Raw genomic sequence first — 23,652 nt, forward strand, 5'->3', positions numbered from 1 at the left:
GGCCCGTAAGCGCGCTGTTGGTGTGGCGCAGAGCCACGGGACAGAGCCACGGAGTCATTGGAGTTGAGCACTTAAAGACCCCCACCCCCCCCGGCACAGCCCCGCGATGAAGTGGGGCACCCGCAGCTCCGTCAGCGCCCTGAGCCCCGTCCAGCCTGACTTTGGCTGTCTGCAGGGCTCTCTGGGCAACCCGTGCCAGTGCCTCACCACCCTTGTGCAGTGTGAATAACCCGAAAGAATAGTATCCACAGAAAATAATGAGGTGGATGGTATATTTTGCTTGGCTTAACTGGGTGGTAAACGAACAACCAGTAAATAAAGAAAGGCTCACCTTTTGCAGGTGGTTGAGGCTCACCAATAACTCCACACGGGAGGGATCTCCAGCAAGAGATCCTTTCCCAGTGGTGGTCAGCCCTTAAATGGGGTCTGGGAGAGGTGCACTCAGACTCCTCCCCTTCTGGTCACACAGTGCATTGCCTTCACCTGTGCCCCTGTGACTCAGTGCTCACCTCAGGTGATCCATCAGTGGTTCAGGCCGTGTGATTCAACGGTTCCCATACACCCTGTTCTAAACAACTTCTTTATATCCAATCCAAATCTCCCCTCATGTAGTTTGAAGCCACTTTCCCTTGTCCTGTCACAACGGGCCCTCCTCAAGAGTCTGCCCCCTTCATTCTTACTGCCCCTTTAGATATGAAGGCCACTCTCAGCCCCCCCCAGAGCCCTTTCCAGGCTGTGCAGCCCCAGCTCTCTCAGCCTGTCCTCCCAGGGGAGGAGTGCCATCCCTCAGATCATTTTTATGCCCACCTCCACGATTTGCAGCCCAGCAGCTCTAGAGGCAGGATGAAGGGCAGCATTGGGTTTGTTCAAAGCATACACCCCACCCCAGGCTCACAGCTGGCTGCCCCCAGGCATGGACACAGCTAACTGCCTCCTGCACAGGCTGCAGGACAGGAGCAGCTCAACGAGAAAAATCCATCTGCAAGAGGTCAACAACAATGCTTCCTGGCAGACCCTGCCTCACTCTAGCTCGTTAGCTTTGTCATGGCAAGCATGGAAGAAAGGCAAAGAAATAGGGAGAAGAAAAATGCAGAGAGGCTTACAGAACCCACTTCAGGGTAGGAAGGCCCTCAGAGGGAGACTTCAGGGTCTCAAAGTGTAGACACAGTGTCCTAGCAGCCTTTATGACTCTATGATCTGCTGCCAGAGGTGGATGCTGAGCACCAGAGACACTTCTGATCCAGCATCAGCTGCAGATCTTCCAGAGCAGGCATCCAGCCTGAGGTACTCCAGGAAACCTCCAGAAAACACCAAGAGGTTCTGACAGCATATCCGTGCCTGCAACACAGCCAGCCCTGTGGAAAGGGGTCTGGCTGTCGGTGCTCAGAGCACACAGACTGACAGCCCAGCAGCTCTGCTCCTCCCCAGCACATGCTGCAGAAGCAGAGATGCAGTTTCTGGGTAAAATACTTGCAGTTTGGCACACAGGAAATAGAACAGCTTGTGCACATCTTAACTGACCCTAGGTTTCAGAGAAGCTTATATAGCTGGACAGGGTAGCAAGAAATGGGGTTTCCAGAGTTTGTGGCTTGCTTTGAGAAACCACCTTCCCTGCACAGCTGTTCTACACACACAGAGCAGCAGTGCAAATCACTCACAATGTCAGTGGTAGCAGCTACCTTTTCCTGATTCAGTTCTCTTTTCCAAGAGATTTTTCTACTATGTCAAAATTTAGACTTTTGTTCCTCTAGATTTTTTATTTTTTTTTAATAACTGCTTCTTTATTTTTCCCCTTCTCAAAGGGCAGAGCCAGGGCTGCCACTGCCCCTGTGCCACACCTGCAGCCTTCCTTCTGGGGCATTCATCAAGCATGGACAAGGCTTTCAGCCATGGAGGTTTTGAAGGCAAGAGCTGCACAATCACCCAGCCCAGCCTCTCTTCCGATCAGGGACCTCTGTTACATTATCTTACATGTGATTACTGTGAGATTTACTCTAACAGGATGATGGTTATGGTAAAGGTAAAACTGTGTGCTGATGTGAAACGCTAACTGTGTAACAGCACCACACACACACAAATGGGACAGTGTACTTCAGCCCACATACCCACAGTCACACGTGGAGCTGTACTGTGGTCCTGCTGAAGTTGAATTACATCCAGTGTAGCAAGTGGAAACCAGCTCAAGCACCTCACTGCCACTGACTGACCTGTGAGCAGAGTGGGAGGAAAGCAGGTCCCAGAAAGGAGCGGCCATTCCTCCAGACCATCCTCTGAGCTGGAGGAGAGCTGCACCACACGTTACCTCAAAATAGGTCTGAGTGCAGTGCTGCAGCCAGCACCCGGAGCCACATAATGACACTATACACTGCGGGTAAAGAGGGCAGCAAAATAGGAACAGTATATTTAGCAATCTTATTCCTGTTCTGCAAGAGCTGTCTTTAAAATGCTGTGGGTAAATAACCCTTTGCAACAGAAGAGAGATGTCCCAGAAGCACAGAAGCACTTGCCCTAGCTCCCAAGCATGCCCATGCAAAGCAGGATGCTAAGGGCCTTGCTGAGCTTTGAGTATGACCCAGTACTGACACTTGCTGCCTCTCCAAACCTTGGTCCAGTGCCAGACCACCCTCCTGGATGAAATCTCTTTGCACTGAGGCAGAATTTGCCATGTTCCAGCATGCCTCTGTTGCTTCCTGCCCTGCTGCTGTGCACCCCTTAAGAGTGCAGCTCCATCTCCTCTGCACCCTCCTGCAAATTCCTATTTTCAGAGTCTCTGCAAGGAGACAACAGGAGCACCTGGAGCTCATGCAGGCAGCAGCCAGGCACCAGGGTGAGACCAGTCAAACCAGTGACACTGGGTTGACCGCTCTGGTGGCTAGGGAACCCACGTGGCAGCAGGAGGAGAGGCAGGGACTTCACAGTCAGGCTGTCAGCTCCCAGTGAATTCATGCTCTGCCCCGCATCACCCTCAGGCTGGAAATGCAGTGTTTTCACACCTACAGAGTAGCAGTTCTTCACAGAACTTTTACCAAGGGAAGCTCAGCTTACCCATACAAAGAGAAAGAACAAACAAACAAAAACAGTGGAGAGCAAAGCATGGAGACAGTGTGCCTCTGGTGAACCCGGAGGCAGCACAGATTCAAGTTCCCCCCTTCAACAAGAAGGGCCATTGGATGGCAGCACAAAGCTGAAGGCTGTGTGGTCTGGGAAGGAAGAGGGAGCCTAACAAGCCAGAGCAGAAGGCAGGAGCACACTTGACTTCTCTCCTACCTACTTGGGGCTCCACATCTGCCCACACAGCTCCTCTCACATTACACAATGCTAATTTTCAGTTCCCTCCCATTAGGTTTCCTGGTTTGGTGCTCCCATTTCATATCAGAATCTCCCACTTGGGAAATCAGACAGGAGAATCCAAGTGGACAACAGAAAACACTTTAGTTGCAGGATTTCCTTGCTCCCTGATCACACTGACTTTCCACCTGTCAGTGATCCACTGAAACTATTAACTGGCCCATAAAACTGAGCTAAGGGCACATACAGATTGGGAAGCATCTAGCAGGAGAATTGCACAGAACAACCCTGCAGCAATTAATCCAGAGAAGATGCAAGAAAATCAGGCCCTAGACATACCACAGGTTTCCTGTGTGACCCTGGGCAGGAGACCTCACCCAGGCCTTGCTTCTCTTGTACATAGGAAGTGTCACATTTAACAATTAAAAGGACTGATTCATTGATACCTAAGGCACTTGGCACTGTGAGAACACCATGGAAGGAACATCAAGCAGAAAGCAGCTAATGCACGTGTGCTCAGGCCCAGCACCACACACGGCTGCTCCCACCCACTGACTCCACATGGTGTACAGGTCCACGGTGTTTACAACACATGTAGTATAGACAAGGTGTTCTTTTTACTGATAAGAGCAGAGAAAGATACCAGATAAATCTACCAGAGTATTTCTGAACAGTGTTCCCAAAGGATCTCACAATGAACTTGCTTCCACTAGGAAGCATCATTTGTTTGCTCTTGGAAAGGGCACCCAAATACTGGGCAATACAGCTTTTAGGCCAGAAAAACCACAGATGGGGCAGGCTGTGATTTGCAAAGCCACCTGATTTCAGCAGCTCTGTTTGTTGTGAGTTTATATGCTCCTCCTTCTGACCCTGATTCAGGGATCTTAGTCCTTCTTGCCCTTAACCGGTGCAGAGGGACAAGAAAAAAAATGGAGCCATTCTCTTCAGTGCCTCGTAGCCATCAGTGGCTTCCAAGAAGTCCTTCGCCCATGGATGGAAGTAACAAGTGGAAATGAAAGAGATTCTCTCCCATATCCATCTACTCCCCACAAGAGCTTTGGTCTTTTTCACCAGGATAAATTTCAGCACCGAGTCCGACAATCCCAGCAGCAGCCCCGAGCCACACAGTGGCTCTACGCATGGTCACTCGGTCGTCTGGATGTAAACGGGGACAGCCAGCATGGTGCAGGGGCCATCCGGGGCAGCCTGCAGTTCTGCCAAGGACAAATTGGATGCGATACTGCTGGGCTGCCCAGGAACGACAAGGTCCGAGTCAGCAGCTCCTGACCCACCAACCACAATGGACAGGACGGCATCCGAGCCCGGGAATGGCTCTTTGTTAGGGACATCTTCCTGCGGGCTTTCCCCAGCACCACTGTCCTTCAGCTCTGCCAGAGCCAGCTGGTTGGGAAGGGAAAGGCCGGCCTTGCGTCCCCGCACCACCCGTTTCTTCTGGGGCTTCCTGAGCTGCAGGTCTTTGTCCTTGGGTGAGCCCAGGCGGCACTTGTGGTCCTTCATGTACTTGTGGCGCGTGAAGCCTTTGCTGCAGGTGGGGCAGCGGTATTTGTAGTTGCCGGTGTGCGAGCGCTGGTGCTCCACCATGTGGGCTCGTCGGCTGAAGGACTTGTTACAGTACTGGCACTTGTGGATCTTCATCCCTGCACACAGCACGGGAGGAGAGAGCTCGGTTAGAGAGCGCAGGAAAACCGCACCGCAGAGGTGGATAACAGCTTCACCTCCTCCTCCACGCAGCTGTTCTCTGATAAAGGTTTGAAACAACCACCTTTCTCATTCAACAAGCACCATTCTTTTCAGCTTGCTTATTAAAACAACTGAAATATCTGTGGTCTAAGGAGACATGGTGCCAGGCCAATTTGCAGTCAGAAAAGGACGAAGTGCTACACTTCAAACGTCACTGTTCAGGAATGTTTACAGTAATGGTTCTTGCCTCAAGTAAGAGGTTTAAAACACCACTAGGAAAAAAAATGTGTCAGGTGATTGTGATGAAAATGCAGAACAGCCTTAAACTCAGACTTATTTTTTTCTCTCTTAAATGTAATCTAAGAACATCATATACTGCACTGTCAGCACAGTGTCATCTGATCACAGTTTGCAGGGCTTTGGATGGGGAAGACACAAGAAAACACTTCCTGTGCTGCAGGTCTTCTCAGTTTTACCTTGATGGAAAACAAAGCAAAAAAAGAAAAACCTAAAACAAAACAAAAACAACAGAAAAGGTTCCCTAGGGCACAGTAATAAACGAGTTGTCTTTGTTACGAGCAGGAGCATCACTCTTGCACTTACCTGAATGGGACAGTATGTGAGCTTTCAGCTTGTCAGGCCTGTTGAACTCTTTATTGCAGCCTGTGTGGTTTCTGTAAGAACAACAAATGCTGGTGAACAGCATGAAGCAGCTGAGGACTGATGCATGAACAGATCTCATAATGGAGAGAGATCCATAACCCTTCTCCTTATCAGAAACTGGATCCCTGAGTATGGTTACAGTTGGAGCCCCACTATTCCAGCCTTCCCACAGGGGGCAAGAAACAAACAGGTTGCTACCAGGACACGTGGCTTCTGGGCCACACATCACCTCTGCATCACCATAAATGCTGCTAACAACAGCAGGCTCCAGGTTCCTATGGGGGTCTGAAATATTTTGGAAGGAGCCACAGGGTGGTTGGAGCAGGGAAGGGTCTTGACCATCTCAGAAGAAGTGACAAAGATTTGGGGATGCACCTCCTAAATCTACATTTCTTTGGCTTGTACATTAGTTCCTCCGCTTCTAAGCACAGCTGGGGAGACCCCAACACTCAGGCAATCCTGTGCTTCGTGCTCAAAGAATATTCTTTCCCTTCCTTAGTGCTCTGCAAGTGCAATCTCCCGAGCCTCCCATGTAGGCAGGCATTATTTTAGAGGACTCCATGAACTGAGATGAAATGATGCTGCCCCACAGAAAGCCAGTTACAACCAAGACTTCCTGGCTCCCAGCATTCTCGCCTCCTCAAGCAGAGAACTGTCAGATGCCACATGTACCCTAGGTTATATGCAAGGGACAATCCTTCCTTTCCAAACCACAACACAAGCCATCAAGACAAGCTGCAATGCTGGAGACACTACGTACGAGAAAGGACATTTATATTTCTTGAAAGGTTCGTGGATCAGCATGTGCCTCTTGAGTTTGTCTTTCCGATTGAAAGCTGCATCACACACTGAGCATTTAAAGGGCTTTTCACCTGAAGTAAAAAAAGAAGAAGGAATGAAGAGAAGGAAAGCACAATCACACAGGGCTGCTCTCGTCACATACAGGATTCACACTGGCAGCGGTGCCGCTCTACTTTAGAAACTCTCCAGGACTCCTTGCCCTGTGGGTAAATGGATGGATGCTATCCCCACCGTGTGCTGCTCCTGCTCTCCAGGGCAGCTCCCTTAATTCTGCAGCCCTGGGCAGTGGGGAAGCTAGTTCTGCATTCCCCTTCCAACTGCTGCAGGACTGGGCACAAGCCCGAATGAAAAGCACACATTTCCTAAAAGCCACATTACCACAAAGAAGTCATACTCTGCTCCTCTGGTTATCAGCAAAATAGCCAGAGCATCACAGGGCTCAGCGGGGAGCACGACGCGGAGTCACTGAGCACTGCAGCGCTGGCACAGCCCCGTACCCGAGTGGATGTGGGCGTGGAGCTTCAGGTAGTGCTCCCGGCGAAAGAACTTCTTGCAGATCTGGCACTTGAACTTGCTGCCTCCGCCGTGGGTGGGGATGTGGCGGCGCAGGTACCTCTCACAGGGGAACACCTGTTAGCACACAGAAACCAGGCTGAGCCAGCTGCACTAAGGGACATCGCTGAGCTGAACAAAGGAGTTGTAGCCTGCATGAGAAGCACAAGCTCACAGCGACTCCTTGCTCGGGAAGGAAGCACTGAGGGCACCTTTAGTTTTGTGTAAGGAAAATACACACAGAGCTTATAAAGCAAACAACAAAACAAACCCTTATCCTTAAGAAACATATGAGCTGAAACATTACTGCTAGATTTTCTACTGCCATACTGCTGAGGACCAGCACCCTGAGCACAGATGCTCAGCTTCCTGCCAGCGCCAGCAGCAGGACCAGCTGGGAATGACACTGTCCTGCCCAGCAGTGACTACCTTCCCATGCTGTTGATTTTAGTTTGTGCTCCCTGATTATCTTTTACCAAGAGCTCCCACTTGTGGTCTTTATAAAATCAGTACGAATATTTCCCATTGTGTGATGAGGACACTGGAAACATCCAAGCTGAGTTCCTAACGAGGACTCTGCAAGAACACATCCAGGGGGAGCAAGGGAGAGCCTAGACTTTTGTTACCCAGTACTCAGTATGTAGTGCTCCAGAAAACAGCAATATTAGCAAAAATACAATCAGAAGTTAAAAATAATGCTGCAGATAATGGGCTTTCAAACATGCATGCTGCATGCTAAAGTCTTCTCCAGGCTCAGAAAAGCATCTGTCACTTGGAGAGAAGACAGGTGAAGAAAGCCGGGTTACCAACCATGCCAGGAGTGCCTATTCCCTTCCTGAGCTACCTCAGTACAGAGTGGTCACTCCTTTGAGATTGTCCCCCCTGCAGAATTTTCATTTCCTCTGTTTTAAACTGAAGGAACACTTTAATCTGATTTCAAAAGTAATTTATTAAAATTCAAACACCACAAAAATCGTCCCCTCAGGCTCCTTCAGGGCCATGCTGAAATGGGTATTTCCAGCCCAAACCTACCCGTGCATCACGCCAGTCCCAGTCACATCATTCTGAAAGGTTTCTCTTTGCCAGGACACAGAGCACTCATCCAAAAGATGGGACCAAGGGGGAACCCAGAGATTTCTGTTGCAACAAGAGATGAGGGCAGCAACGTAGGTGTCAGAGCTCCCCCAGGACCCACAGATTTCTATTCACAACTCAAAGGCACCACCACTACTCTGAGACTTCCCAAAACCTCACCACTGACACTCTTGCTTTTAAGAAACGAAGATAGCAGCCTAGAGCATGCAGTTCTGGTCTGCATGGGAATAAGGGAGCTCCCCTTTCCAATTCTGTTCGTTAGGTCAGCAAACGAGGACCTGGAAGAAAAGCCAGCACTGTGGGGAGGAATGCACCCTGCACAAGGTCAGGGATGTAACCTCTCTGAAAAGCACCTGGTGAGCCTGCCAGTCTGTACTGAGGTAGAAGGGAGAGGAAAAGGAGCAAAGCGGTCTTGTCCCATCAGAGCCAGGACTGGCTCATACAGCAGTTGCACACTCACCTTCTGGCAGTGAGGACAGGGGAAGTTGTGCGTTGCTGTCTGCAGATGGTGCTCCAGGGCTTCCGGGGTGGAGTACTTATTTACACACTTTACACATCTGAATGCAGAGAGAAAGGACAGAGCTCGTGAACAGGACTACCACCACATGCAGACCCCATGCAGGGCAGCCCAGCCCTTCACCTGCTACTTTCCATATAGATTTTTTTGGCAGGATCAGTTTGGTGCAGATATTAACACCATCACCTAGGTGTCTGAAACCTCAGCAACCCAAATGGCCAGATCTCACACACACATTTGACATGGAATCATAGAAAAAACAAGGTTGGAAAAGACCTAAAAGATCATCCAGTCCAACTGTCCAGCCATCACCAACAGTTCTCACTAAACCATGTCCAAAAGTTCCTTGAACACCTCCAGGGTTGGCGACTCCACCTCCTCCCTGGGCAGCCCATTCCAGTGCCTGACCACTCTTTCAGAAAAGCAGAATTTCCTAAGATCTGGTTTGAATCTCCCCTGGTGCAACTGGAGGCCATTCCCTCTCATCCTATCTCTAGTTACACAAAAGAAGAATCTGACCTCCCCAGCTCACTACAACCTCCCTTCAGGGAATGACAGAGAGCAACCCCCAGGAGAAGATGCTGGAAAACTGGGTGAAAAAGCCTTTCAATCACCAGAGTTCTTCCACACAAACTCCCAGGGACCAGAGCACGGATCCACATCATCTGTTCACGGAGACAACCAAGATCTCACCTAACACCAAACATCTCTTCCCACCTTCATGCAAGTGAAGGAGCTGAGCATGGAGTGCTATTTCCCATGGCTGGGGCACACACAGCGTGAAACGCTTCACTGCAGGGTCCCCACTGACTAACAGAGTTTCAGCTCACACTGACTCCTCTCCTGCAATACCTGGGTACACCTCACCTGACCCACCAATTGTCACAAACCCTGGCAGTATTTCTGAGAGCTGTGCCAATGCTGAGTGGTAATGGGCAATGGGGGCATGCATCATCGATGAGGAACAAACACATTCACACCATGCATCTGCAGTGACACTTTTGCTTGCTATAGCAGACTAAAACCTCTTCAAACATAAACAGAGCTCTGACCTCAAAGATCTCTGCCAGTAAGCTTTAGGTTGAAGCTCCAGGCACAAGGAGGTGCTAAAATTATGGTGCAGCAGCAATTTATTCCACTAGGCTCCTAGGTGACTTTCAGTATCCTCTGGGCTTCCTATTCTTCCTGTATATCCCTACAGACATTTCAACATCCCCAGAGAGCTGTGAACTCCCTCACCCTTTCCCCCTATACTTATAGAAAGACTTCTCCAGGCAGTAGGCCCTTTCACAGCAATATAATAGAAATAATAACTCATTTTACACAGGCACAGCTTCTGCAGCCCGCACTCCCCTTGCTGCAGGTATTTAGAGAATCAAGCTGAAAGGGGCAGCTTCCCTAGCCTGAGGCAGACTCAGCGACACTCATCTCACTTCTGCCTGGTGATAAGAGCTCTTGCAGTGATGGGTTCTTCCTAAATAACTAATCACAGCCCTTCTGAAAGGGTCTTTGCATTCATAGTGCTTGGCTCTAATAGCCTGGTGGACAGGCCCCCCTCTACCATTTGTGTGTGCAGAACTATGGCTGGTGAGCAGGTGGCCTCCCCACCCTTCCTGTGTTCTCCCCACTCTCAACCAGACACACTCTGCACACACTCACTCCTACAAGCCTTGTGAGCACTGATTGCTACTGTACTTGTACACGGCCACGTCCTTCTTGGGGCTGTGCTGGGGCAGCAGGCTGTGCGAGTACTGGTGGATGCCCAGCTCATACAGGGAGGGGAAGTCCTTGCTGCAGAGGTGGCAGCGATAACTCAGCTCTTCCTGGTGGCTCTTGATATGGTCGAGGAAAGACTCCAGCTTCTGGAAGGTCTGAGCGCAGCTTTTCACCACACATTTGTACACCTGGATGAAGAAGTGAGAGGGATGGGAAATACATGCCATGGAAACATACAGGGAAAGTCCTCTGCCAACAGACAGAGCAACCTGACCTCACTTTTTGGAAATCATAGTAGCTGGGTACTTCACAGAACACAGCTGCTGCCACTGAGTTCCCTGCACTGGGTTGAATCAGGGTTCCCAGAGCATGGACCATGCCCACACACTGCCCATGAGGCCAAGAGTGCTTAGTAGGGGCACAGCAAGAAAACCCCACCCTGCAGCAAGAACACAACATGGTGATAAACAAAGCAAAACACTTTCCTACTGGGAATAACAGTGCAAGACAGCTCAGCATCAAAATGTAGCCGACAACTGTAGGTGAAGACAATGGCAGAACCTGCTGGGAGCTAAACAGGAACCAGATCTGCAGCAGCACAACAGCCATTGCACTGATATCCAAACATCACCCAGCTCAAGGAAGACCCACCACACACAGCTAGCCCCACACAGCCAGACTCCTTCCCCGACCCTCACAACCACATCAGCTGCTGGTCAACAGCTGCAGAGGACATGCAAGTTCAGCACAGTCCCCAGGCAGGTCTTGCTCTTTCCGTCTCTATCCCTGGGGTAAGATCAGCTACAAAAAGTGAACCCTTCTAGACTTCAGCTCTCTCACTTCTTGAGGGCTGGGCTAAATATATCCAACTTCCACATGACAGTTGCTCTGCCCACACAAATTTCCAGAGCACCCCCCTTAGAGAACAAGCAAGAAAGCAAGCTGGGAGAAGGAAATGCTGCTGTGAGCACACGAAATCACCTGAGTGAGACCACAATGCCCCAGCAGTGACCTTCCTACAACCCAAGAGCTGCCACCTACACTGAAAACTTTGGATTTTGCCTTTTTTCTTTTTCTTCAGCCACCCAAACTTGCTTGACGGATTTCTCAGCCAGTGGCTCAGCAGGACAGGGGCAGCAGAGCTTTTCAAAGCCACCCAGACCACACAGCTGCAACCAAGACATGCGAAGAGCTAAGCTGAATGACAAGCATTTACCATGCTTCAGACAGACCCTGTGAGCCTCTCTCAATCTCATCACAGACACAGGGCACTCTCTGTCCCTACCTGTTCATTCTTGTGCTGTGTCATGTGTGATTTGAGCTGGAAATAGGTGTTGAATTTGCTGGGACAGAACTGGCACTGATAAGAGCTGTCAATCAAGACAACCTGTTTGGCCTCCATCTTGCCAGCCTCACTCTCTTCCATGGGGCTCATGTCTTGGGGAGGTTGTGCAAGGTTCCTAGAGGGCTGAGTCAAACCTGGAGAAAAGGGAGAGAGAAAGTCACAGCCTGCCACAAGATAGCCTGAAAGCTGCTCTGCAAGCTTTATGCTGCTGAGAAATGCCCAGGCTTGGTCTGAATCCAGGCTCTTCCTTTCAAAGGAAGACCTTCAGATCAGAATCTCACTCTCTAAAGGCATAGTTTCAAGCTTGTCTACAGATTACCTAAAGCTCTGACTACTCCATCTTCCCCACCTTGACCCATTCCCTTTACCACTGTGCTTCCAGGGACATAATTGTGCTGTCAGTATGGCAGGCCGCCAAGAGGGAAACAGTGCCAAATTTATTCCAATCTCCAGCAGGAGACAGGGGGTGAGATCCAACCAGTAGCAGCCCTGCTGCCTGCAGACAAGCTCCAGCTGAACCTTGTCCTAGGTATGACATTGCCACAGTGCTGTTCCTTCTGCTTCTACCCACAACCAAGTTTATGAGCAGAAAGGGCAGACACCACCTACCAGCAAGGAGCTCTCCCCTGCCTCAAGTATTTTCAGTTGGGGCCAAACCTTGTGCAGGCATGATCTGCACACTGCCAGCAGGTCAGAGCAGCAGGCTGTGCTAAATCACCAGCCTAGACCAGAGCTACCAAGCCTGGTTCTTGGTAGCTGCCCCTGCCAGGGAGTGAGAAAGGGAAAGATGTCTCCCCCCATTCCTACGCACATCCTGACAGAGAGCCACTGTCTCCATCAGCACCTGAATCAACAGTGGCTGGGAACACCCATGGATGCAGATACCAGCAAGAGTGGAGCAAACACAACTCAAGCACCTGCTGCGTTTCCCCAGTGCATGCTATTAAATATCACAGCAGAGCTGCAAGCAGCACATACAGCTCCCACCTTCCCCATTTCCCTGTGGAGGACCAGGAGATGCAGGAATGTGCATCTGCTCTGCCCCTAGCACACAGCACCCCCAGGCAGCAAACCTGTGCTCTCCTCATCCTCCGCCTGGTTGGGGTTCAAGGCCATGACCTGCACTGTGATGGAGCTGCGGGAGATGGTGCATCCTAGTCCTGGAGGCCACACTTTATGGGTTTGCATGTGTTTCTTCACATTGGACTTCTGGGCAAAGGCTCGGCCACACACGATGCACTGGAAGGGCTTCTCACCTGTGTGACTGAATGCAGAGAGCACTGTATCTGTGGCCCTTTCGGACCCTAACAGTAAAGGAATGGTAAAAGCCTGGGGAAACAAGCCTGGCACACAGACAGAACACTGTGTTCTGTCTGGGAATTACATGGGATCAAAGGAAGAAGTCAGAGAGGTAAAAAGCTCTGTAGCAACATCAGGCCATTCACTGCTAGAGTTATTGCATGGACTTCTGAGACCCCATTGTTTTTCTCAGGAGCAAAGACTCCCTGCCACGTACCCTCCCCTGCACACATGCAGCTTCTACCTTCCAGTCCCCTGATCTCCCCAAACTTCTCTCCCCTGTCCACAGCAGAAATGTTCTTCTAACTTTTCTCCTTTGCTGCCAGAGGAAAAAGCTGGCTCTGACAGATGGAGTATGTAAGGTAAAGAGTCCAGGATGGGAAGGCAGGCAAACCACCACTTGCTCCTCATCTGTCCCCAGCTCAGCATACCCCACTAGAGAAAATGCTGAAGACCTCAACTGCCTCCTCTCAGAGCTGCAGCTCTCATAAAAGCCTCCTGTGTAGACACCGAGCTTGGCTTATGGTTTGCTAACACCAGCCCTCCTGCAAACTTGAAGGCTGCAACTTACTAAGGAGACAGAAAAAGGATTGAGGGAAGCAGTGGAAACATCACTGCTCCAGAAAACAGGTGGCTTTGAGGGTCGAGTCAGTAAGGAAAGGTCTCCAATCTCAGCCCATCAGCAGGAAGATTATGTCGACAATGCAGCCTTCACCTCAGCCACTAAACTACTCTCCTGAAGAGCAGCCCTAGAGGGTGAGGGATGAAGGATGACCTTCCAGTGCAGCACGGATACTGGGAGACATGACAAACATGAGGTATACTGGGCTATGCAGAATCCCTCAGCAGGGCCCAGACCCACTCCAACCACTCAGCTGTGCCCTTACCTTCTGATGTGCTGTTGCAGGTCAAAGTTTTTGGTAAAGGCCTTGTCACAGTAAGTGCATTTCAGCTTTGGGGACTTGGGTTTCCCTGAAAGAGTAAGAGTGTACACAAGAATGACATGATTTGACACAATCTCATTACCCTCCTTGATTTCAGGGCCCTCAACCAAAGACATTTCAGAACCAAGAACAAAGGACTGCTTGAACAGATCAGGGAGAAGTTAAGGAACAAGCATGTGTTTAAGGTAGCCTTAGCTAACTTAATAAGTGCTGAGGAGAGCAGGAGTTGGGAGGCAGGATATTCCCTTTGGGCATTAACCACTCCAGGGACCCTTCCAGCCATACTACAAATGGAAAACAGCAGAACCATGGGCTGCTCTGGGAAATTCCGGACTGAGAGCTGCCTGATCATTTGTACCTCTGCAAATAATATTTTAATTTCATGGGTCCAACCTTGGCCATGTGGCTTTCCTCCACCTCTCGCCTGGGACCTCCCTTGTCACTTAGCTAGACACACATTCACCACACCAGCAGCAAGCAGGCTCAGCCAGCAGAGGATCTAGTGCTCCTCTGTCCTGTGACTGGGCTGTCCTGCCTCACCTGTGTCATTCACAGGCACTGAAACACAGGCTTGGATTGCCTGCACCCTTGATATTACAGCCTTTGAAATCAGGCCTCTCTCACCTAGCCCACAGTCATGGCAGCTAAGTGTTACTGCTTTGGGTAACACAGACTGAGCTCTAACACCTTATTTTGCAGGAATCCCATTTTCAAGTGTGATCCAATCAGCACACAGCTGCAGAGATTTAGCACAAGTTTGCCCATGCAGCAGCAGAGTGACTGTGCACAAAGAGGGGGCAGACAAAAAGCATGCCCACACTTCCACCTGCTCTTGATAACCTTGAGCAGGACGTGGTGCTCCTCCCAGGGAACTGCACGCAGTCAGTGCCACCCACAGGATCTGGAAGGCCTGTGGCACAGGGTAAGCAGGGTGGCCTGCAGGTTAGCACAGGGTATCTGCCATAAGGACACTTACCTTCCTGCAGCCCACTCTCACTTTTGGAACGCCTACTTTTGACAGCTGAGGTGGAATCAAACCCAACCACGTTGCCTCCTCCTGCACTGGTCAAAGGTGTGGGAACGCTGGCACTCTTGGGCTTGAACCCCTGCTTCCCAGGGCTGTACACAGGGGGAGAGGGGTACACAGGATTTTCCACACACTGGCTTGGTACCTGCAAGAGTTCCATTACCAGTGGAAAGAGGTTTGCTACACAGCACAACACTGTGCTAAGCACAGTTCCTACTATCCTCCATCTCTACCAACACTTGCCACGCCAGGTTATTGGTCTGGCTGAGTTTTCTACTTCCTGCCATACTGAATAAATCTCTGCTACACCAATTCAGCAGTGTTTCTCTAACACCATGCACCTTGTGAAACTCTTGCTGAACATCACAAAGTATCCAGGATTTATTACAGCAGGAAAAGAACAGAAAAGAAACACTGAAGGAGACCTCTGGTACCCCATCCATGTCTACTGCATGGAATAGTTTCTCATTCCTCCATGGCAGGTGACCAGCACCATCACTGCTGAGCCTGCAGGCCCACAGCACCCTGAAGGCTGGGACGTCCAGGCCCTGCTGCCTGTCCCAGCAGGACTGCAGTGGGAAGGAAAAACACAAGACAACTTCAGGTGGCAAAGCAGAGCTGTTTACTTCAGCACATCAGAAATGGATGTTTAGAGAAAAAGACAGAGACCAACCGAGGGTAATATGATTTAAGGGCATTTCTATTTCCCACCCTGGTAAAAAAAAAAACCCTCTTAGCAAGGAGTCACCAGGTATCCAACATGCCAATCCATTGCTGAACACTGTCACTTGCAGATCAGAAGCCAGCTAAGAAAGGTAAGGCTGGCAAACCTCTATCACACTCAGTAGTTTCCACCGTGAATGTCAGTGCAAACTTGGAAGCTGTGCACAGTTGATTCACCAGTAAATTCACTCCTGCCTGTGCCTCTCTTTAGAAGCTGCCTTTGTCAAGCTGAGATTCAGATTAATTCCTCTTTCCACTTAAGCCTGCAATGCACAATGTGCTCTACACCCCTCTGAGACAACTCCTTCACCACAGCTCTTGCTTGTAACACCTGCAGGAAGCCCCCATCTGCCCTCCAGCTTTCTTTATTGCTTGTTCATAGAATCTCAGAGTGACTTGGGTTGGAAAGGACCCTAAAGATAATCTAGTTCCAACACACCCTGTTGTGAATAGGGTTGCCAGCCACTAAACCATGCACTAGATCAGGCTGCTCAGGGCCACACTAAGCCTGGCCTTCATTACCTCCAGGCATGGGGCATCCACAAATTCTTTGGGCAGCCCGTGCCAGAGCCCTCTTGAGTTCTCAGAATCCCCTTCATCTTGCTGACATCTTTTCAGATCAGTACATTTTCCCCAGAGGAAATAATCCCTCCAATAATCTAACATAACTCCCCAGTCTCTAATTCAGCATTTCTAGTCCAGGTGATACCCAAGCTGTCTCGCTTGCTAGAAGATGACCCAGGGGTACAGAGAGCCCGGGGACAGCCTTACCTCCATGGCTGGATAGGGCTGCATCCCCAGTGCCTGGATCTCCACCGAGCTGTTTGCTGCCATGGGTGCAGGAGCACTGTACACTTCGACCACGCCGCTGCCGGTGTTGGGCTGCCCCGGAGCCCCCAGGCTTGGTGGGGGTGGCGGTGGGGGCTGGGGAGGAGGTGGTGGTGGGGGAGGAGGAGGTGGAGGGGGCTGTGAGAGGTAACCAGCCCCTGCGTGCATACTCAAGCTGCTCTAAAACCAGAAGAGGGGAAGACAGACAAGATGTTGAGTACACAGCACTGCTCTAGCAGCAAAAAGCTGAGAGGCTGCTCCTTCACACATACTCCCAAGTCCCAGACCAAAAGAGCACCTGCAACAGTGATAGTGTCTTGACACAAAGCAGCACTGTCCAAACATCAGGTTGGATCGGACTGTGCTGACTTACAGAGGGTTCATTTGGACTGGCAGCAGACACTGTCTCCTCCAGAACCCAAGCATTTGAGCCCCACTGCTTTTTTGCTCTGTTTTTAAACCCTATGGTTATTGAGGATATCTTCAGGGCAAGGGGAGTGTATCCAGCATGGACAGCCTTAGGGAAAGCCCAGAACAACCATGCCAGGAAGAGAGGGATGCATGAGGCAAACTGATAAGGGCTCTGGAAACCAACCACTACACAGGAGTGAAACAGAAAGCTGGGGGTACTTCATTACAAAGATCTGAGCATCCAGCAACAAGGACACAAGCAGAAAGCAGGCCTGAGTTACCCTGTCATTTATCCAACACCCCTTCCCAAGCCTGGCTGTCCCCTGGGAAGGTGCCCAGCACTCTGCATCAAAGCAGATCCTTAGGCTCTGATCAACCACCTGGATTCTCCTGCCAAACAACCACATCCCCAGGAAGTGAAGGCCCTTGAGCCCACACATGCCCCTTACCTGCACTGGGGGCTGCACCGCTGGCATGGTTTGGTCCAAGGATGTAAAAGCAGACATGGCTGACATCAGCACCTCATCACTAACCAAGATGTTCCCCTGCACCAGGGTCTGAATCAAAGGCGATGGAGGAACAGTGATGTATGTAGAAATTTGCTAAAAGAAAAAAAATAAATAAATGAGGCACTGTTGACCAGAAACAAGACAAAACAACAGGCTCAGAAACACAAGGACACAGCTTACTGCTGAGCCTCTGAGTCTCTACTATCTGCCGAGCAGAGAGTTACTGTGAGAAGCCACAGCAATTACCTACAGCTTCCTGCCGAGTCCACGGCAGTTTCTAGCTGTAACAATAAAGAAGATCCAGAAATGTTCTTCAGAAAATGGTGTAAAAGATGACAGTGGCTCAAGGAAGAGGTCCTGGCTGCAGTGCAAATCAGTGGTTATCAACCTGCTCCACAGGACAAACAAGTCACAGACAAGTTCATGCCTTTACTGAATATTTTCTGCCAGCCAGGATAGGTGGAGGACAGACCTGCTCTGGCTGCAGATGGTGTACGCTGGGCTCATCTTTTCAGCCTCGAGCAGGATTATAGGAGGGAAGGGTGGATGTCCTTATTTTACAGATGAAAACAAAACAGCATTTGCTGTCTGGGAGCTTCCATTTCACTCCTGGGAAGCACCATTCACAGGCACCAAGACAACTTGGAAAATGAAGAACTTCAGAAACCACCATGGCTGCAAGCACAGCATGTGTCATGCACAAGGGACTTGCTCCTGGATAAGTCTGCTGGGAAGGAAGGCTACTGAGACAAGATACTCCCTTTCTGCACAACACACCACGTGATAAGGAGTTAGCTGCAGGAGACGAAAGAAGGGACACACAGATGAGGCTGCCACAGACACCTGGCTTCCTCTTCTGACCATGAGCCTCTCCCTACTGAGTTCATGGTGATTACCCAAGAACGCTGCAGACCTGGTGCTCCTGAGCAGAACTGAAGTCTGGCTGTAACACAGACACAACAGGAAAGCTCTTCCAGCCTGAGAAAGGTGCATCAGATGCTCATTCTGAAGGACACCTTGCTGTGAGGACCAGGCAAACTTAATGCAAGGTCAAAAGCTAAGAGGACCGCAACTGAGAGAGGTGACTTATGAGGCATCCTTGGGCCTAAAAGCATCACCCAGGGGTCTCTCCACTCTCAAAATGATGGTGGAAGAGCCTGCTGGTTCACAGCACAGTACCTGTCGGCTCGTGCTTGGAGCCTGCTGCACTGACGTGATGGAGGGGGTGTACACGCTGTTGGTGGCCAGTGAGACAGTGGAGAGGGAAGGAGTGTTTCCCTGGCACTGCTCTCTCTTGTGTGTCATGAAGGCAGGCAAGGAGTTGAACTGCTTCTTGCATTTCCCACACAGGAAGACATCTTCATCATCTGCAATTAGAGAACCAGATCACTGCAGCAGGCCTTCTTCAGTATTCCCCAGTGCTACGGCCAGTAAAAGCAAGAAAACAGACACTTAATGTACCTTAGCAGCTCGAGGATATCATCAGGAGATATCAGGTGCAACCATCCTTCCTTAATCCTAAATTCTCCCTAAATCCAACTAATGTGAATAGGGCTTGTCTCAGTTGTGCTTCCAAACACAAAACCTGCTGTCTCTCCTTGAGGTGAGCTATATCCCATCATCAGCCCTCTCATCCCAGTTACATGATCAACCAACCCAGCCTCACTCCTGTAACACCTGTTCTAAGTCTAAATAGCTTCTTCCAAAGCATTATCCCAGCTGAGGCAGACTTTATTCCTCAACTTGCACAAAGGACGAGAAGTAAGACGTATCAAAGCACAGAGTCAACTGCAACTTCTGCCTGAGCCTCATCCCCAGGAACACTGCTGTCTTTGGTGCCTCTGCTTGATGTTAGAGGCAGAAGACAAGAACACAGTCATCACTGGTCTAGGTGAAATTCATAGCACTAGCAAATCACACAAGCACACGGCAGATTTCACCTGAGAAAGCTGGACTCAAACCTCTGGAAAATAATATTCTGAAGCTCACAGAGCTGTAGCTCCCATCTGCTTTGGGGACACAGACCATAACTTTCCCAGTGGCACAGCTCAGATCCTGGACACCTCAAAAGGCTTCCTCTCTCACAGGGTAACATGGTAACTCACTGTCTCATTTAATCTGATTGGATGGCCCTTGCCAGACACAAGGGGAAAAAGCTGGAGGAATACTGTCATGGGAATGACTTGCAGCATCACCCCAATGCACTTGCTGCAGCATGTGTGGAGCCCAGCACTAACTCAGTACCTGACTCACAGCATCCTTGGTTGAACACTGTGGGTTTCTGCATGCACAGGAACCACTTGTTCTCTTATCCATCCACATGGATGAGGTACCCAGTGACTGCACCAGTAACACATCCCCAGAGGATAAAGAATGCCTCATTAAATACAAATATATGAATACAGGTAGGGGCAGGGAGCAGCTGTTCCCTCCCTCTCCACCTTTATCCAAACCACATAGGCCACTCCGTTGTCACAAAATACCCAAAGGCACCTCAGCTCACTTCAGCACTCATTCTGCCTCTTCCTCCTGCTCTGCCCAGCCTTGCTGAGGGGTCCCGACGCAGCAGCACCCAGCATGGACAGGCTGGCTGTTCTGACAGTCACAAGAGCACACTGCAGGGACAGACCTGCAGCCCACAGCCTCACTCTCCGTTCCCCTGGACTCACCCATGGGCTGAATGGGGGCAGCTGCATTGACATTTTGAGCAGATGGATCTGTTACACCTCCTTGACCATCCAGCAAGGACTGCACAGCCAGCACCGTCTGATTATCCATTCCTGGAAGAAGACACAAGCACCGGTGGTAAATCAAGCATGGCACGAACATGGATGAAGCACCTGGGGGCCAAGAGCTCGCTCACAGCAAGTCGTGGAGGGAAGCTCTGTGCTGCAGAGCCATCCTCACCTTCTCACCCTGCCCCACAGCATCAAGGCTCATGCTAAAGCAACACTCCCACTTGTCTCTGTATGCAACTTTGATACGAGCAGAGGAAAAGGAAGAAGGGCAAGGAAAGCTGAAAAAGGGTTTGTTTTCAGATGCCTGCTGCAGCAAGGAAGGCAGACTGTGAGTGCCACTCCCTCACTCACTGCCATTTCCACCTCCCATGGGGCTCCATGAGTGCATGCACACCTGGACTGTTTGCTGCCAGCTCCAATTCACTTGTCCTGGCACAAATATTTTTCATTAGAGCTAAAATGCTCTAAAATGCTCCTGCTAAATACAGGAGATGGGGACTGCTCACAAAGGGAGGAAACGTGGCCTGAGGACTCAGCTGCTGCATGGAGCCCAGCACACACATTTTCTTCAAGATCTTTGCCAAAGAAACCTACAAAGCTTCACCTCGTTGGACCTTGGCATTATGTCCTGCACTAAAAAGAAAATTCATCCTTCCAATCATTTTCAAACAGATCAGAGTCCCCAGCAAGAGGTCATACATTTTAACCATGTTCTAAATACCCATTTCTCCTGCACCTCCAGCATGAAGCCGACAACAGTGAGATCCCGTGAGCACCACTTCCATCAATCATCTTGCACCAAGGAGAGGTCACAATGCTGCACGTGCCCTTGGCATACAGCAGAGCACCGTTCTGCAGCTGCCAGGGGGCAGAGGGCACTAGCAGCTACTGGAAAGCAGCAGACCACGCTGCCGTGCCAATGGGAGCCCTGTCACATAAATCACAGCCAGGCACAGCAGAGCTGCAGGGCCAGTTTTGCAAGCCTTGGCTCTGCAGTGCTGCATCCCATCCTGCAGGCACCATCCATGCTGCTGGATCCTCTCATGCTGGCTTGAAAACACACCTCCTGCTCCAAACAGCATCTCCTGGGCAACTGCAAAGGCACACTGCAGGCACCGGTTGGCACATCCAAAGCAGAGAGGGGAGTGGAGCAGCCCTTTTGCAGAGAGGGTAAGCCAGGACACAAGAAAAACTGGGGATCAAATGCTCAGTTTTAGTGTATTTCAGGGATGAGCAAAGAGTGGAAATGAAGAATTATTCCCACTGTTAGCAGCAGGAACGCCGCACTTGGCGTGCCCAGCCCTGGGCTGCTGGCTTTCTTCCTGGCTCAATGACAGGAGTTCAGAGTGAAAAAAACGCACGGTGGACTCAACCCTGCTTGCAGGAACAGCCAGAGCAAAGCAGACAACAGAAAGAGCTGCTCTTGGCTCTTTTGTCAATTTGCACTGATGCACAGGGCGTCCCTGTGTTTCACAAGTCAAATGCACAGTGACAGACTCAGCACAGAGGGAAACATCTAAGGTTTAGGAACCAACAAAGCCAGGCAGGCGCAGCTTCTTGGGGATACTGATGCAGCTCCACAAGACAGCCAAGGAGCAGTTCTGCACTGATAACAGCCAGCACATGCCTGACAGAGAAGCCAGAAAAATACCACCAACATCGATCATTTGGGCTTTTATTTCCCCTCCTTTCCAATCTCTCTCAGTTTAGAGGGCATAACAAGACTGTCCACTTCACCCAGGAGCTCCTGTCGCCTCAAGCCCCAAATTTCACACAGTAAGCCCTTCAGTTCGCTCCTGCCAACACAGCTCCCAGGGCTGTAGCAGCACTGCAGATGCAATTTGCTGAAGGTACGACTTCCTCGAGCACCACACAGACACTGAGTCACCATCAGCTTGTGATCAATCCAGGCAGCAAAACAAAGCAAATGGGTTCAGCTACCAAGAGCTGTCATTTACTAGAAATGAAGAAAAAAAACCCAAACACCTACAATTTGTAAGGATGCTTTGGCATCTTGAATTCTGCAAGGAAAGCCACACAACACCGAGCTGATGGCAGAGAGGAAACAGGGCACCTGGCCACACACAAAGCGCTGTCAAACACACCAAGACCTGACAAAGCAGAGGGAAATATTTATTCTTGCTCATCCTTCTGCCACTCCGCTCACGGGCGCTGTTTGCAGAGCAGCATTCCGGTGCCAGCACAAGGCCTCTCAGACAGCAGTGTCCCCTCGTGTCAAGGGAAACACATCATCCAATTGAGAAAAAAGATGCCTCATCGAACAGCTTTTCTCCAGCGGGCTGAGCCTCAGTACACAGCCCTGCACAGGTCCCACATGCATGCACACACACACGGGCTGGCACCTGGCAGGGCTGCGGGCAGGTGGAGGGTGTGAACAGCAGTGCTGGATCCTGCAGCGTGAGCCTGTGGGATGTGGGAGCACCCAGCATGCCGGCAGTGGGGCACTGATGGTGTGCCAGCGTGCTGGGATGGCACACAGTGACAGGGTGCCGCGGGGCTCGGTGTGAGCCTGCGTATCGTGCACGAGGGCCAGCGAGGAGATGCGGAGGCCCCAAAACGCGGGGACCGGGGATGGGAGGTGATGGCAGGGGACGCTGCAAGCAGGGACAGGAGGTGCTCGCCCTCAGCAGCGAGCTGGCAGGGGTACCCCAGAACGCAGGGGGGGCACGGGGAGGGCCCTGAAAAGAAAGGGCACGGGGACGGGGAGCGACGGGGCGTGCCCCGAGGAAGGATGGACACCGCGGTGCCACGGCCGCGCGGAGGTGACGGAGGGGCCCGAATGTGCCCGCGCCGCGGTCCCGCCCCTGCCGCCGCCGCCGCCGCACGGGGCCGCTCGCACCGCCCGTCCGCGGGGATGGGGGAGGGGGGAGGCGGCCTCACACCGTGGGACCCCGGGCCGGGCGGGCGCGGCGCCGCCGTTACCTTCCAGCGCCTCGAAGATCGCCTGCGCCATCTTGGAACCGGGGCGGCCGCGACCCGACAGCCGGAGCGGGCATGGAGGGAGGAGGGAGGGGAGGAGGAGGAGGAGGGAGGGGCGGCACCACCCGCCGCCAGGGGGCGGCCTCCGCACGCCGCGTGAGCCCGGGCCGGCGGCGGGGCAGCGCCGGGCGCTGGGGTGCCCTTCCCGGGCGGGGCGCGGCCGGGGGCGGCCCGAGGCGGGCGGCGCCGCTCGCGGAGCGGCCGGCGGAGCTTTAGCATGGCACCGGGGACGGCGGCAGCGGCGGCATCCCAGCGGCCGGCGCCGCACCGAGGGTCGGGAGAGCCTCGGGACCCCCTCGGGGTCGGCCGTGCCGAGCGCGGTCCCGACCTCTCCCCGAGGGCAGCGGCGCCTCCGGTTGGCTGCCGGCACGCCTTCCCGCCAATGGGAGAGGAGGATGTCGCCTCCTGTTGGCCGAGAGCGCTGATGGACAGCGGGGTGAACCTACGCGCGCAGCGGACTGGGGCTCGGTCCCTCCCCCCGGAAGCGGGTGCGCT

General features: G+C 51.6%; 1 protein-coding gene across 2 annotated transcripts; it reads right to left on the reverse strand.

The window, feature by feature from the left end:
• Positions 1 to 3,339: 3,339 nt before the first annotated feature.
• On the reverse strand, positions 3,340 to 23,177 carry ZNF341 (zinc finger protein 341). Of its 2 annotated transcripts, none has more exons than XM_065754087.1 (15): positions 23,101 to 23,177; positions 20,089 to 20,199; positions 18,599 to 18,786; positions 17,360 to 17,512; positions 16,443 to 16,679; positions 14,898 to 15,093; positions 13,865 to 13,949; positions 12,752 to 12,942; positions 11,619 to 11,812; positions 10,313 to 10,521; positions 8,561 to 8,657; positions 6,951 to 7,083; positions 6,413 to 6,524; positions 5,593 to 5,663; positions 3,340 to 4,946 (listed from the first exon to the last, which is right to left on the reverse strand). In XM_065754087.1, exons 1-15 carry the CDS (start codon positions 23,129 to 23,131, stop codon positions 4,432 to 4,434), a joined length of 2,523 nt encoding a protein of 840 aa, XP_065610159.1. In that variant the 5' UTR covers positions 23,132 to 23,177; the 3' UTR covers positions 3,340 to 4,431. The 2 variants fall into 2 exon arrangements, with proteins under 2 accessions (XP_065610159.1, XP_065610160.1); XM_065754088.1 differs by lacking the exon at positions 23,101 to 23,177 and adding an exon at positions 20,327 to 21,028.
• Between the last annotated feature and the right edge of the window lie 475 nt (positions 23,178 to 23,652).

The sequence above is a fragment of the Cyrtonyx montezumae genome, unplaced genomic scaffold, assembly GCF_038088225.1.
Source record: "Cyrtonyx montezumae isolate F1298 unplaced genomic scaffold, pur_monq_1.0 scaffold_9, whole genome shotgun sequence".
Lineage (NCBI taxonomy): Eukaryota > Metazoa > Chordata > Aves > Galliformes > Odontophoridae > Cyrtonyx > Cyrtonyx montezumae.

What these genes read in the sequence shown, in the direction of transcription:
- ZNF341 (XM_065754087.1), bottom strand. Translation starts at nt 23,131, where the DNA reads ATGGCGCAGGCGATCTTCGAGGCGCTGGAAG. An exon ending in AGCCCTATCCAGCCATGGAG is followed by an intron (nt 15,094 to 16,442) that starts GTAAGGCTGTCC and finishes GAACTCTTGCAG; the next exon opens with GTACCAAGCCAGTGTGTGGA. An exon ending in GGAGGATGAGGAGAGCACAG is followed by an intron (nt 11,813 to 12,751) that starts GTTTGCTGCCTG and finishes CCTTTTCTCCAG; the next exon opens with GTTTGACTCAGCCCTCTAGG.